We start from the raw sequence: 16,404 nt of genomic DNA, 5'->3' as shown, positions 1-16,404 counted from the left end.
AGATAACATTGGAGGAGCTTGATTAGATAATTAAGGCTCTGCCTACAGGCAAGACTCCGGGGCCTGACGGCTTTGCCGCTGAGTTTTTCAAATCTTATGCTAAAGAACTGGCTCCAAGTTTATACGGAATCATTAAAGATTGGAAAGCTTCCGCTTTCCAATCTACCTATTGGTTTTAGGTGCATGTTAAACAGAACATGGCACTGGGGCTTGCTGTGTTTGCCAGAAATCTTAACCTTTTGTTGAACTGAATGTACTGTAGCTTTGTATACTGTAGTCCTGCAACACAAGACTTCTCACACTTTGCTAACCTGGAACTGATACTCTATGCCACAATACTTTGATACTGATTCAAGAGGTTATATGGCATCTAGAGAAAGATATATCTTATCAATGCTTTTTTTAAACTAGGGTAATTCTTTTCTTTAGCTTGATGCTACATCATAAAACCCAGTTAAGAATGCTGTCACACAGACGGCAGAGGCTTTGACTTCAACCTCTAATTCCCTGGGGCTTGGAAGAGCACATATCTGACCATTATAAACCTGTGGTTGAAATGACACCAGAACTGGAAATCAGCCCCAAACAGGCCAGTCGCATTGCATCTCCAAGGGACAGAAGTCCAGATGAGATGAAGATAATCAGATACTCAGATTGTAGAAGTTCAGACACCCATGACAAAGGACCTCTTGATGTACCTGAACAATGCAGCAAAGTGTCAGTTCAGTCGGATGACAGTGACCTCTCTGACCAAGAGAAAGACTTTTCTATCTCAAAGTGGGCAACTCCTGTAGATTTGGACCTGAGGCCAGACTCATTCGAGAGAGATCTGGATTTTTCAGAGAACATTGAAGCAGAGCAAATTTACCCTGAGGTTTTCCCAGTTCCCCTGAAAGATCTGGACTTAAGGCAGTCCCTGTCCCCAAAAGCAGAGTTGGAGAGTCAGGAAAACATGTATTTAAGTGACCCTTGTGTCGCAGCTATGGTGGTACGCGTGCTAGAGCTGGAGAAACTTCAGACTGTAACTATACAGAAAGAGCAAGGAAAAGCAGTTCGATCTCGTCCAGCAACTGCATTGGTACGAAGTGCCAATCGTCTGAGACCGGTGGGAAGCCCTTGCTCTAGTACAGAACATTCAAGGGCTTGTGACAATAATTCAATTTTAGCTGATTTATCCAAACCTACCCATTCTTTAAACTCTCAGTCACGATCTAGGCATCATACTCACCCCTTATCAAATGTGATGAGAGTTCAGCAACCACCCACTTTACACAAGAAAGTCCAGTCAACTGCTATCAAATTAAAGGAGACTAAAGCCCTTGCTCAGGATTTTGAAGTACCATTGAGTGTTTCAATGAACAACAATCTAAATATTTCCAAGAAACACAAACCTACAAAGAAAGCTATGCCAAAGTCACAAAAGACCTCCTCTAATAAGACTACTATTACTAAAGTTAAATGTATGAAAACGTCATGTAATTACATTGGATGCACCTTAAAGGAATAGTTCACCCAAAAATGAAAATTACATATACTCACTCTCATGCCATCCCAGATGTGTATGACTTTTTCCAACTGCTGAACACAAATGAATATTTTTGGAAGAATTTCTCAGCTCTGTACATGCATGCAGTGCAAGTGAATGGGTGCCAAAATTTTGAAGCTCCAAAATCCAAATAAGAGCAACATTAAAGGTCTCCAGATGACCCCAGTGGTTAAATCAATATCTCAAATATCTGAAGTGATAGGATAAGTGTGGTTGAGATACAGATCAATATTTAAGTCTTTTCTTTTTACTATACATTCTGCTCACTGCTCAGTCAATCTCTACTTCTGTTTCACTTTCCAATTCTTCTTCTGTTTTTGGTGATTCAGTCTTAATGGATATCATCCCCTACTGGGCAGAGGAGAATTTATGATAAAAATCTGTTTCTCACCCACACCTATCATATTGTGTTCAGAATGTCATTCTACCATACTACTTCTGACATACACATATGGCAACAGTAGTACAAGTAGTATGCCATTCAAGTATGCTCAGAAATGGATTTAACCACTGGAGTCATATGGATTACTTTTATGCTCCCTTTATATGGATTTTGTAGCTTAAAAATGTTGGCACCTCTTCACTTCCATTGTGAGGACTTACAGAGCTGAGATATTCTTCTAAAAATCTTAATTTGTGTTCTGCAGAAGAAAGTCATACACATCTGGGACACCAGGAGGATGAGGAAATCATGGGAGAATTTTCTTTTTTTAAGCTTTAAAAAAAGGTGTCATTGACATTGGTTTTTGTGTTCTGTGTCATACAGTATTTTAGATATATTTTTAGTCACTTTTGTTAAGCAGTTTGGAGGACAGTTTTCCTAGATGTGTGTTATGTTGACAGTAAGCAGCTAAATTAACTCTGTTTTACAGAAAAATGTAAAGACATTAGACAATGTAATTTTTAAAGTTTTTATTAAAAATGAACAATATTGGAATTTAATTTCACACAAAATAAATGTATTGTTATGCTGTGCACGGTTGTTGTAGTTAATTTTCGCCCATGAATGGATAAGATGAGCTCTTGAAAGGCACTTCAATAATAGAGTAGGACAGCAGCTGGCAGTCAGGATATCGCTCACACTTGCCGTCACATGAGAGTATGGAAGAATTTTTAGACTTACCCTGAAATAGAATTTAAATGGTTAGTTTGGATTAAACACTTGTGGGTAACATGCAAACATATTTCTCAAAACTAAAGGAAAAGTATTACCTTTTCATTCATAAATTTGCCATACGTAAAAAAATGTTTATCCATTAATTAATACAGCGATTTTACTACTGCACATTCACAGCTTATAATTGCAAATTTAGGAGATATACCTCAGGTATATGCATAGGGTAATACAGCATAAATATCTTATATTTGGATTTGCTTAATTTACTCAAAAGTGCCTCTTAAGATCATAATATGCCTCAATAAAATGGAAAACAAAAGCAGAGTCTCTAACTTTGTTAAATTGTACATAGGAAACTCCTTTAAAAACTAGTGTCATCTTAGAATCAAAACATAATTCTCTTTAAGAGCACTCTCTAAAACAGAAACCTTTTTCCAGATGCGATTCCCTTTAAGAGTCTTCTCTAAACTGACAGCACCTAAAATACAAAGAATAAATATACCAGTATCTTGGTACATCCAAGAAAGCACACGTTCTTGAACCATCCTGTGGAAATGCACACTCATCAGCTGATGTACATTGTGATTATTTAATGTGTGATATACAGTATGCAGCTGTCTAAAAATTTACTTATGTAGTACATTTGGATAGATAAAACCAATGCAGAGTATGAAGGTGTATGTTGACAAGTTATTCTGTGACCATTTTTGAAACAACTTGGGCTGACACTGACAGGTAGAACTATTCAAAACTAAAATCGTAAAAAGTATGTTATTTTAATAATAAACTTTGCCAGAAAATTAATCTTCCATCTGAACTGTTCAATGGAATGTTCAAATGTAAGGGGCTGTTCACAGAGGACAACGCATAAGCATCAGTCCTCTCAACTGGCTGTTAAGTTCTTAATCAGAGCATTGCTTTGTGTTGGATCTTAACATGCCTTTAGGAGTGACCTGGATAAAGGGCCTTGAAGAGGTCTTGTCCCTTTGAAAGCTGAGGCAGGCAGGCAAAAGTCTGTGGCCGGAGAATATACTCGAACACAAAGAACAGTGGGAGAAACATCAGTTAGTGTGGTTGAAAGAAAACAGACCATACGTTTCTTTTCATAAGACACCGAATTATAAGTTCTAACATTATTACAGCTATAATTAACAGACATGGAATTTATGAAAGTCAGACCACAAGTAGGAGCAGGAGGTGGTCTAAAATCATGTTTTCTGGATTTTTTTCCAACCACAAAACATCTTTATTGTATATATTTTTTCTAAAACAAATAATATGAATTTACATTAAATACAAATGGTTAAATTTTCATGCAGGACAGACTTCTTTGTAAAACTAACAGAGAGAATTCTTCACACATGAGCTATGTTTTGTATGACTTGTTTATCTTTTTGGAACACAAAATAATTAAAGCATGAAGTAAAGAAGCAATTACCGCTTGTAACAAGCAGATTCATAGATCAGAGCAGGAATACCCCTGTATCAAAAGACAACATGGTCATAAACATAAGAGTCACAGATATCAAAATAGGCTATTCATAGCGAAACACACTATACAGTAGTGCATTTAAAGCAATACATATCATATATTCACATGCAGTTTCAAAAAGCAAACACTTCTACAAAGTAAGTATGTCGAGTATGTGAGCTGAGTGTAAACACAACTCTGAAAAAATGTGCATTATGTCTATCAGAGGCAGTACACTGAAGGTGCTTGGTCCATTACAAATATTTGGGTTCCCCTTCACCCTTACCCTCAATGTTAAATGTAACCGGATTGCTCAAGGGATTCCCTCCATTTTTATGAACGTATCAGCCAGTCCTTTTCATTCAGACTAACAGATTTGGCTTTGTGAGAAACACCAGCACATCGAGTGATAAAGGGTCTCAATCAATATCCATTTATCTTATTTACACTTTGTAAACATGCAGGAGAAGCCAATAGGCATTATGCACAAGTATGCATAAGGATGATCCTGTTTCTTATGGATGAGTAAGCTTACCTTCAGTGTACTGATACAGATGCACAACCTGCCTTTACAGAGGAGGCTTTTCCCTGCAGATGAGGTCAAGCAGGACCCAAGACCTCAGATTCATCAGAAACACACCTAGGACAAGGGCATGCCGAGGGCCTGCATGCCAGGTTGCGTTCTCACACACCTAAGGGAGGGTGAATATAGACAGCATTTATGCTGGTCTGTTTCATGCCACACTATAAATAGTCCTTGAGTGGTTGAGTAATATTTGGCTAACATCAAATATCAGATAACAAATGTGTAATCTTAGCACAAAGACAGACATCCTTACAATCTGAACAATTAACATAATATAAAATATATTTGATATTAATATAATTTTAACTGCTGTTGACTTACAAGTAGCTTGGTAGATAAACATGCAATCTGAATATAAAATATCTTGATAGAATTTTCTTTTTACAGCATATAGGGTTTAAAACTTGAACGTGTCCTGCTTCGAAAAGTACTACAAATCTGAACAAATAAAATTAAATAGCATAGTTTTTCAAAAAGGTCTTTTGCCATCCGAGTCATATCGGCAGATACAAAACCATCATTAGCTGGCAGAGTCTCTGAGGTGTGTTGATATGGTCATATTCTCTCTTGGATGAAAGGATGCTGTAATGCCTGGTTGATGGTGATCCGCTTGGCTGGGTCCAGCACCAGGATCTGGTCCAACAGGTCTTTGAGCTGAACCACCTTCTTTCGCTGGTCCTCTGGTAGTGCCTGGCGACCCACCATGCCCATCAACAGGTCCTTAGTCTGGTTAATGGTGCTCATGACTGTGACCTTTTCCTGTATAAAAATTAAAGAGATGGGGAGAGGAAGAAAGAGAGAGACAAAGAGTGGAAAAGGCAGATCAATTTAGAGTAATATTTAGTGGTTTAAAAAAAAAAAAAATTATTATTTACATATACATTTATTCATTTGGCAGACACTTATCCAAAGCGACTTACAAAAGAGGAAAAAACAGCAAATCATCTTAGGGAGACAGTGGTACAAAAAGTGCCATATTACAAAGTTTCACTATCATCAGAATAGTATACAATTTATACAGGACATTTTCATAGATCTATGTGAAAATTTATGATATACACAAATGCTTACCCTCTCTGTGACCTTATCAACCTCTGTGTACAAAAAGTTCAAGTTTTGGTCAAAGTGCTGGTCCTTGAACAGACCTTTCCTGATCATCTGTGAATAAAAAAATAATATGTATTTAAAGGAATAGTTCACCAATAAATGATAATTCTCTCATCATTTACATCATTGGAACACAAAAAGAAGATATTTTCATAGATGTATGTGTTCATATCCAAACAGTGCAAGTCATTGGGGTCCAAAACTTCAAAAAAGAATACCAAAAAGAAAATCAGCATAAAGGTAGTCCATTAGACTTGTGTGGTTTAATCCATGTCTTATAAAGCAATACAATCAGTTTTGGGTGAGGAAAGACCAAAATGTAACTACTATTTTCACTACAAATCTTGCCATCTGCAGTCTCCGTGGTGCGATCACTATTTGAAGCTCAATCACTCTTCCTCAGTCTGTTTCTCACCCAAAACCAATCTTATTGTTTCAAAAGGCATGGATATATAAAAGGCATATTGCATTTGTGTCATTTTTTTGGGCTTGGAAGTTTTGGACCCCATTGACTTGCATTGTGTGGATATCAACATATCATATCTCTTTAAAAAAATCTTTGTGTTCTGCAGAATAAATTCAGTCATATGAGTTTGAGACAGCAAAAGGGTGAGTAAATGATAAGAGAACTATACTTTCTGGCTGAACAATTCCTTTGATAAGTCTGCTCTAGGTTTTATTTTTGTCTTTATTTCTAATTTTCCATTTAATCCCTAAAATCTGATGCATGGTTAATTAATTCTTACTTTATTAGGCATTTTTCCTTTCAGGTCCATGGCTAGTTTCAGCATGTGGTTATTGGTCTTTCCAGGGAAAAGGATTTTTCCTGTGTACAGCTCATAGAGAGTGCAGCCTACAGACCACATATCGATTCCGTAATCATATGACTTTCCAATGACTGCAAAAAGAGCAAAAGAAAACACATTTTAGTTAAAGCTAAAACACATTTATCCAGTCTTATCTGTGTTACACATGTAACATTTTGTACACACTACTTCTGTACAAAATATGTAAAAATATGTCTCTTTCGATATGTTCTGTCTTTAAAGGGAACACCGCTGACAGCTTTCTCAATTCAGTTGAGAGCAGACATACTGATCTCAGGTGCCCTGTAGAAGCGGCTGACCAGATACGGTGTAATGTCATTATCAGCCACATGTGACCCTGAGCCAAAGTCGCACAATTTAAGAATGGTCTTAGATTCATTCACCTTCAGAGAAAGACAAAAAACATTTATATTATTAGATTAGATCCATAAAGAGAGACTGCTTGAAACTAGTCACAGGACATATGCGACTCACCAGGATGTTGTCAGGTTTGATGTCAGCATGCAGGATGTTGCATCGCTTGAGGAGTTTGAGGGCCAAGAAAAGCTGCTGGCTGTATGAGCGCACAGCCTTGATGTGTAGCCCCACATCCTTACCATACTTCCTCAACACCTCTCGGAGGTTCATGCTAAAGCCAGAAAATAAGAATACATTAACTGAGGATCCATTCTGTAACTCAAAACAGAATAGAACCAAAACACACATAGTTTGTCCTGAGCTGGTATTATTGAAGCTGCTTTGAGTGAATATATTCATTAGAAAATTTTGATTGTCATGTACCTGAGTGGTTCAAATACTAGACACAGATGCTGCTTGTGGTAAAAGTGTCTAAACAGCTGCAAACAATGGAACTTATCATCAGCATCAGCATCATTTAGTTTCTTAAGAAACTCCAGCTCTTTGAGGCCTGTCTTCTGCCTGTGGGAAAAAACATGTCTGCTTTGAAACCATAAAAAGCTACGAGGTCTGCACCCTTTTAAAATATCAACCTTATCAAAAAAACATCAACACAATCTACTTTACAATCCAAGGCAACCATTGTAGAGATAAAAAAACACCATACATTCTGGTTTGATAAGAAAACCACACAAGAAGCTAACTGTACCAGACAGAGGTGTTTGGTTATGAAATGTCTTACATCATTTCATTGTTGCGTATTATTTTCACTGCCACCTCCCGATTGGCTCGGGCCAAGTCTCTGGCTCGGATTACGTTACTAAAGACACCCTGACCTGTGTAGCCATAAACTCCATACCGTTTGTCCAACACCTCGCCAATGTTCACACCTAAACACATGAAAAGAACAGATATTATTTTCAGTTCCTCTTTAAAACGAGACCAGCTTTATACTCATAATCAAACAAGATAAAATTTGCTGCAAAACTGGCTGGAAAAATTACTTACGGTAATAGCCCTCTGCATCTGTCCAGTTATCTCTAAGACTTGGGTTCTCCTTAAAGTCCTTCCCAATGCCGGCTGCCCGTAACCGGGCACTCTGTGGAGACATCACTTTTGAATTATCATTGTCATCACGATTAAATTCAGAGAGTTGATTAAAAAGTTCAATGACACAAGACACCAAAAGAAACTATTTCAAAGTCTGAGGGGCATTATGTGAGTGCAATAGAGTCAAATTTCCCAGTTGGGAAAAAGCTTTGAACAACGTTTCCAATAGAGAAACAACAGCTTGCATAGGACTATGCAACTCTACCTGTAGAGATCCTCTTACATGGACAAATTCAATCAAATTCTGGGGCTTGCAAAGCCACTGACCTATGCAATGGAGAGCAGGAACTTGGCTACTCACATCAAAGTAAGCAGCAAACATGTCATCCGACTCTGTGAACATATCAGGGGCTTGTGGCTTTTTCAGATTAGTACCTAAAGAAAAAGAAGAATGGTGCAATGAAAGGAACGTAGGCTCATTGATAACGTATATGACATCTTCCTAAACAACCAATAAGACAGTGGTCTTGGACTTCATACTGACACCTATCGACATAAATGCAGCATCACGTAAACGTTTTCGGTTACCAATGCCATTGCAAAAATACCATACCCTATTTGCACATGTTGGAAGCGCTCAATAATAAAGGGGTTACCGAGATAATAAGTAGTATACAGCTGGCCATTTGATCTCAACATGGTGACCATGGTGTGCCACAGTGGTTGACTAATCGACTAGTCATCCAACAACTGACTAGACGATTAGTGGGGTCGACTTAAAATTAAAACTTTGTGGTGATGGTTTTAATGGGAGATGCAATTCTCAAAATGATCGACAGACATAACTTATTGGAGTGCATTTTTGAGTGATTATAGCTCACTGAGCTTAAAAATGACTAATAGTCAGCACAGTAAAACTTTCTTTTACTTAAAAAGTAAAACTTTAAGTTTAGTCTATTTATGCACCGGAGCTGTTTCAACCATCAAAGCGCCGCATCAACAATACATTACAAGACTATCACTGTCAGACTTTAAATCCTCTGTGGTGAGCAATATTCCTGTATTTGTGAGGTGTTTTGGAGAGATTCAAGTCTTTTGCTGAATCTATCTGACATTCCTTAAATAAATAGGCAGTACAAATGCATTATTTCATGAACTAGATGTGTACCCGCATCAGTATCTTGAAGTTCTATGTTTTGAATGTGCAGCAAGGATAACCCTGAGACTCCCAACTGCTCTGTTCACATTAAAACACGTAATTCTGCATCCAGGATGCGCATAAGGGGTTTTGTGCCGCTCTGTATTGGAGCCTTTCTTCTGTTAATTTTTTTTGCAATAAGATGTTCTATTTATTTAGCCAATATATATTTTTTCAATATCCATTAGTTAATATGTTGCAGTGCTGTGCTTAGCATCCGTATTTCATTCTAAATCTTGTCTGATCAGGGTCACGTGAACATAAATGTTATGGGTAAGGATGGGCGAGGAGGAGGCGAGAACCGGCTGAGCAGTCAAACGATACTTTTAATGACATAAATAAACTTAGACACACACACACACAGCAGACACACACACACACACACACACACACACACACACACACACACACACACACACACAGACACGCTGTTTGTCTCTCTCGATCTGTCTCTCGAACTAGTGCCTCCGGCTTGTCTTTATCGCCCTCCCGGCTGATTAGAACATTTCAGGGCCGGCTGTGAGTCCTCACGGCCCGGCCACGCCCTCCTCCTCACAATAAAGAAAGGTCGAAAGGCCAATTTATACTTCTGCGTTGAACCTAGGGCATAGGCAACCCACAGCTACAGCTAAGGTCTGACGTGCACCTCTTCAAAATGTAACAGTGCATCCCGTCATGTCATGTAAATGCAGGAATATTAACAACAGCTGTGACTGGACAACTTTAACCAGGGACCAGCCTCCCAGGATGATATCAAGGATGTCATTGCGTTTGGGCTCGTGAACATTTCTCAATCAGAAGCTATGCTGTTATTTTATTCTGTTTGTGTTTCATGAATCTACAAGCAAAATGTGGCACAAGACATCTATTTACAGCTTGTAGCCTAAACTTTAAAAGCTTTTATCTCTGGGCGTTTACTTGATATTAATTTGATATGTGAGTGAAATAATATGTTTTGTATTCTACTCGCAAACTTTCCAATTGGCACAATGACTTGACGGTATGTTTGGCAGTATGTGTACTGTAAAGAATCATATTTAATAAGTTATGGAAACTGAATGCTTCCAATTCCAATTTGTCTGCAAATTAAAAAGCACATGTTAATTTGTTTGTTATATTGCCTATATGCATTGTTGCCATTTTGTTTTTTTCAGGCAAGTAGTTATTCATTAATTTGATGATTTCTTTTTCAGCACGGAATGTCAAAAGTATGCCAAAACATGTATATATTATTATTTAAGCGACTCAAGGGCTAGCATACAGTCATTTCCCAATTAATTTTTTGCCTGCAATTCCGGCACCATAAATAATATGTTACATTTCAACATGTTAACATACTTTGAACTCATTTTTGATGCTACCATATTTTAATAAATACTTCTGAATCGAGAAATGACATTGCGTTTATTATTTTTGTTTATTTATGAAACATATAGTTAACATTTTGTATGTGTACTCACAGAACGATGCCGACACGCCAACGCAGAACTATAAATGCAAGCCAACGCGTTATACACTACGTGGAGCCTATGCTGTGGGTTAAAAATCAGCCTTAATTATACATTACTATCCTCAACACCGACTAGTTGACTACTTGATTAAACAACTGACTATTCGATTATGAAATTTGGTAGTTTTGCACATCCCTATTGGCCACAATAAGGGAGGACCACCCTTTTGTTCAGTAAAATAGCTTTTTGTAGACCAATTTTATGACGGGACATCTTCACATCACATGTAAAACATTTTTAACTGTAAAATGCACCTTATTTTGCAGATAACATACCATCCTTTTCTTCTGAGACAAGATTATGCTTGGCCTTCACATTATCCTCAAACGTGTTCAGGTTCTCTTGTTCGTAGGCTTTAACATCAGCGGCCACACGCTCGAGGATGTCATCTGGGGATGGCGATCGGCTGTGACTGCTGCTCTGAGGACTACCATGCTCTGAAAGTCCTGACATGTTACTGTCCTCATTCACAGACTTATATTTCTGCACGGGACAAAATTAAACACCGACATTACATTTAGGTATAAAACAAAGCAGAAGCCATAGTAGTGCTAAGAAATATTCTGACCTGTATAATAGCCAAGCGCTGAAGTCTCCTTTGGTCTATCAAAGCCTCCTCATCCTCTTCATCGATGTCATAGTCCTCCAGCCTAAACAAAGATCAATTAATTCATGCAATTATTCATAATTAAGTCTGAACATGCTCATCAACATAAAAATATACTGTAATTCTCTTGAATACCCACACTTCATCATCTGAATCTTCCTGCTCAACCTTCATGCCTTCAGACAGACTGCCTTTAAACAAGTCCTCCCTTTCCCTGCTTCTTCTCTTCCACCTTTTCTGAGATTCAGAATGCAACTGCTGTCTGCGATCCATCCTGTCCCGCTCTCTAGATCTACGCAATTTTGATGAAGTTTAACTGCAAAGTTAGTTTTAACATTTCATAAAGATATAATCATTTGGTGATTGGGGGAGAGCTCTAAATAATTTATAGTAGATATACTGGTTTTATGCATTATTATTTATAGATTATTAATTGTGTATTTACTTACATCCTTTTAGAGGAATTTTGAGGGTGTGATTTTAAAGGGATAGTTCACCCAAAAATGAAATTTACTCACTCTCACTTTGTTCCAAACCTGTATGGCTTTCTTCCACGGAAAACAAAGCAAAATGTTAGGTATGTTAAACTCAGTCATACGGTTTGGATCAACGTGAGGTTGAATAATGACAATTTTCATTTTTGGGTGAACTATCCCAGTAAGAAGGTGAAAAAGCACACTACAAACACCTGTGTCTAAGAGGGGACCTGCTACTACGTCTCCTAGGAGAACGGGACGTCCATCTGAGAGGGGAGCGGTTTAACCTCTGTCTGGACCTCAGAGATGGGCTAAATTCTCTACGGCCCCATGCCTCATCACGGGATCGCATCCTGTAAGGGACGTAAAGTAATTTAAGAGGGGTTCACACAAGTGGACTGCGAGTATATCAGAATCTGATGTTTGACATTGTAATGTAATATAACACTGTCTCCCGCTTCATCATTCCAGTGCAACTAGGGAAGTGATACAAATATTATTAATAATATATTACTGTACGATTATTACTAGTAATTTATAGCAGTATATGGAAGTAGTTGCAAATTATCTCTGATTCAACTATGTACAACTTGCAAAGTTAGAGGAACTGCACATTTCTTTCAAACACTGTAATGAACAGTGTTTGAAAGACAATTAGGAGGGTCCAACCTGTCATTAGAAAGTCTCTGACGGTCTTCTTCTCTTCGTCTCCTTTCAGCAGACCGAGATCTGCCTCTCCTAGGAGGAGATCTGTTGTGGCATGAAGATCTGTCCTGTCTGGATCCTCTGTCTGTGCTCTGGGTAACTGGGAAGTGTTCAGGGGAGCGGTGGGCCCTGGCCTGCACAGTGGGGCTCTGCTGTTCTTGTTTTCTGCAAGGAGATCTATTCTCTTTTCCAGACAAGGCTTCTTTTGAAGGTGTCTTGACTGATTTTCTTTCTCTCTCCCTGTCTCTGTCAACTTCTGGCAAGTTGGTATTTCTTTCTTTAGATCTAGACTTGCTCCTTCTCTCTGAAGATTTGGTATTTATGTGTTCTACATTTTGCTGACCAGGCTTTGTGGGTCTTTCAGCATTGGTTGTCTTTCGCTCCATCTTTATATCACCGGATAATCGTCCCTTGGACATCACAGGAGATTTGGACCTCTCTATGCTATGTGATCGTCTCCTCTCCCTTGCATGGCTGGGACCGCTAATGTCTAGCATAGAATTACTTATTCTTTTTTCTGACTTATGCTGTCGGACTACCATCTCAACAGATGTGCTTCTGCCTTCATGCCAAGAAACAAGTTTTTCATCATATGTGTGATCTTGTTGAGATCTTCCAATATCCATTGTTGTCTGATGGTCCCCATGGTCATTAGAAATGACATGTTCATTGAGATCCCATCTCCATTGCTCACCATTTCCTACAGCCTCCTGGATCTCACTATCCTCCTCCGAGTCGGTGTTATAACCTTGTAATATAAGTCCAATGCCTGATTGCACAGTCCCTTCCATTAGTTCGTTATCAAGCTCTGCTTGAATCATGGCTCTCTGTTTCTCTAACTCCTCTAGAGCAAGCAGGTCATCAAGCCTGGATCTCTTTGGAGAGATGATTGCACCATCACAGCTTGTAGAATAGTCTCTATCACCCCTGGATGAGTCTCTGTGTTTGCGCTTAAGTTTGTGCTTGTATTTATGATCCCTGTCATCTGGTGTGTGATATTTATGTTTTCTGTGTTTGCTTCGATGTTTGTGTTTTCTTCTCTTGTGTTTTTCTTCACTGGCAAAGCCCATGTTTTCTGCTTTACCAGCTCCTTCACCAGGAAGAATTTCACTCTCATCCAAACTATCAGAGCTCTCCACATCACCCCTGACAGAGAGTGGGAAGCAGTTAATTAATACATAACATTTCCAACCATTTCCAACCAGCATAACAATGATATTTTGTTTTGGTAGGCTGTCTGAAAATAAATGTTAACATCACAATGTATTTCAGCCATCTGTTTCTGTTTTGTTTATTTAAAGGAATATTCTGGGTTCAATACAAGTTAAACTCAGTTGACACCATTTGTAGCATAATATTTATTACCACAAAAATGAATTGACTTGCTCCTCCTATTCTTTAAAAATAAATAAAACAATCAAAGTTACAGTGAGACAATTAAATTGGAAACGAATTGGATCAATCCATAAATGTTAAAAAACTCTTTCAAAAGTATAGCAACAAGATGTAAACAATATGCATGTTAACATGATTTTCCTGTGATAAAATTTAACTTACTACACTGTAAAACAATATTTTGTCAGGTAACCTAAAACATTTCTTTTACACAGTAGCATCTAAGTCAACTTCTTTTATTCAAGTCAAAAAATATTATCCTGACTAAATGAACAAACTTAAGAAAAAAAAAAAGGAAAGATCTATTTTATGTGTGAAATCTAGCAGAAATAAATCATGGTGGTATCACAATTGCATAACCACTTTTTAAAGTGTACCATTTTCTGTGCAAAGTAAACGTTGTTGGTATGAAAATGTAACGAAGTAAACCCTGTAATTACTGTAAACGACAAAATACAGCTCAAATAATACAATGATTCAACAGAAGAATTAAAGTAAGCTTCATATTTCTGCCTACGCTCCAAAAATGGTCCCCTTGCACTTTCACTGTAAATGAAACCTCACTGTAACCTTGATTTTTATATATATATAAAAGGAGGGACGAGTTGAGATTATTTTTGTGGCAATCAGCAAAATGCAACAAATGCTGTCGTTTAAGATAAACTTGTACTGAACTCGGAATATTCCTTTAAATTATTTACAAAAACATAAAGCAGCTGGGCTATGTCGGCTAAAGAAATGCTAAGACTTGTCAACATGTATTAGTACGTCACACCATTATTACTGAAATCATATAATTTACTAAACATGTAACCATATATTTAAAACTTTAAATGCAAACAAACAAAAACATAAGAGCTGTAAACGCGTCACTTACGCACAATCCTTTGCTTTTGTTTTGGCAAATGCGTCCATGTTCGCCATCTTGATTGTTCCTACTGTATCGGTGGTCGAAAAGAGTCGATTCTAATTCAAACGGGCTGTGAAATCAGTCGTCAAAATAACGAAATATACGTTCCCTCGCATATTGTTTTAAACGTTTCTCAGTCTTTTCCTCTGTGTGTGTGCATTATTGTTCATTGCAAAGTCATATTTGCCGATATTAAACTGACCTAATCACTGAATCGACTCATCACTTGGGTTCGTTGGGGGTTTGGCTTATTCCGCACTTTAGGGTACCTACCGCCACCTACGGGTTTTTTTGTTAGTTTTTTTGCAACCGACAAGCGTGAGCTTTCTAACTTAAGTTTGTTTTTGGGGTCTAACAATGGTGGGCTCAGGCAGGTTAGTTGGGATTATGTCCATGTTTGGGATGGCCAAATCCGGGAGCTTTACCAATGCGCTCTGTATGAGCGCCAAAGAGCGAACAACTAAGCAGGGTACCATCGATAATGTCCCAGAACGACGTATTAACGAATAATTATAATAGAGCATTTGATTGTTAAGTAGTTTATCCACGCATTCCGTTTAAGAACATTATAAATAAGTTCTGTAGAATGAGACAGCTGTTTAACTTAGTCGATGCTGATCGAGGAGTATATTGCATTTAACGTTATTTGGGTGGGATATAATTATTGAGGCGTCTGTAGCATCAGACACACAAACTCGTGTACATCGTGTATTGCACTGCACACATTTCAGTTTGCTTTCGTTCCTTTGAAAAACAAAATGTAACTTGATTCCTGAATGACTTCCCTTTAATACAGCTAGTGTAAACTTGGCTTATACGGCCATCTGTCTAACTTTATCATTGTATTATAGCGTGATGAGGGCTGTCTAACGAAACTGTTCTTAATTAGCTGTCAATATATAACTATAAGGGCTCAATACCCTTGCTTTCTCTAACTGATTTTTCTTGGAGTCCATTGGTTGTCACAGAATAACTGAATGTATCATATTCAAGACAACACTGTTTAACGACTATCTGATCTCTTCTGTTCCCTTCTTCACTATTTTCAAGTAATGGGTGGATTTAAAGATGCATACTAAAATGTCCAGCCTGTAATCCTTAGACTTGCAGAGGAGAATGCCATTACCAGCCTTTATTGCAGCTCAACAGAGGGCATTGAAGCTCATGTTTCCACTTTGGTAGATGCTTTTAGTTTAAGGATACGGATGTATCCTTAAATTTAGTCAATTTACTGTCAATTTACCGGCAGCTAAAAAGCCAGAATTAGCCATCATGTCATGGAAAGACATGTTCCAGAATCTACATGCACCCATCTGACTTGCCTGGAGAAAGAGGATGAAGAAAGTTAAAATGTGGGAATGGTGGTTGATGATGAAGGGGAGGGTGACCAAAATAATTCACCCTACGACCTGGAGAGTGACATTCTGGCTAAAAAAGCAACAAGGATCAGACGGACATGGAGGGCATGACTTTCCATCTTCCATTGTATGGCATGTTTCAGA

General features: G+C 38.0%; 1 protein-coding gene across 2 annotated transcripts; it reads right to left on the bottom strand.

The window, feature by feature from the left end:
* Positions 1-2,443: 2,443 nt before the first annotated feature.
* On the bottom strand, positions 2,444-15,137 carry prpf4ba (pre-mRNA processing factor 4Ba). Of its 2 annotated transcripts, XR_007970762.1 has the most exons (16): positions 14,870-15,137; positions 12,562-13,743; positions 12,105-12,245; positions 11,556-11,708; positions 11,378-11,459; positions 11,085-11,292; positions 8,462-8,535; positions 8,059-8,149; positions 7,793-7,940; positions 7,435-7,572; positions 7,129-7,282; positions 6,923-7,037; positions 6,574-6,725; positions 5,792-5,878; positions 3,092-5,479; positions 2,444-2,670 (listed from the first exon to the last, which is right to left on the bottom strand). XR_007970762.1 is itself a non-coding variant. In XM_052128647.1 (15 exons), the coding sequence occupies exons 1-15, from the start codon at positions 14,914-14,916 to the stop codon at positions 5,276-5,278; spliced, it is 2,976 nt and encodes a 991-aa protein (XP_051984607.1). In that variant the 5' UTR covers positions 14,917-15,137; the 3' UTR covers positions 2,444-5,275. The 2 variants fall into 2 exon arrangements, 1 of the variants encoding a protein (XP_051984607.1); XM_052128647.1 differs by having other exon boundaries at positions 2,444-5,479.
* Positions 15,138-16,404: the final 1,267 nt, after the last annotated feature.

Source organism: Xyrauchen texanus, chromosome 6 (genome assembly GCF_025860055.1).
Source record: "Xyrauchen texanus isolate HMW12.3.18 chromosome 6, RBS_HiC_50CHRs, whole genome shotgun sequence".
NCBI lineage: Eukaryota > Metazoa > Chordata > Actinopteri > Cypriniformes > Catostomidae > Xyrauchen > Xyrauchen texanus.
This window is presented reverse-complemented; position numbering and strand designations above follow the sequence as displayed.

Excerpts from the sequence above, each read along its gene's own strand:
- prpf4ba (XM_052128647.1), bottom strand. The coding sequence starts at position 14,916 with ATGGCGAACATGGACGCATTTGCCAAAACAAAAGCAAAGGATTGTGC. Across the intron at positions 8,150-8,461 it reads TGTTTGCTGCTTACTTTGAT|AGTGCCCGGTTACGGGCAGC; the intron begins GTGAGTAGCCAA and ends ATGTCTCCACAG. Across the intron at positions 7,573-7,792 it reads ATACGCAACAATGAAATGAT|GCAGAAGACAGGCCTCAAAG; the intron begins GTAAGACATTTC and ends TTTTTCCCACAG.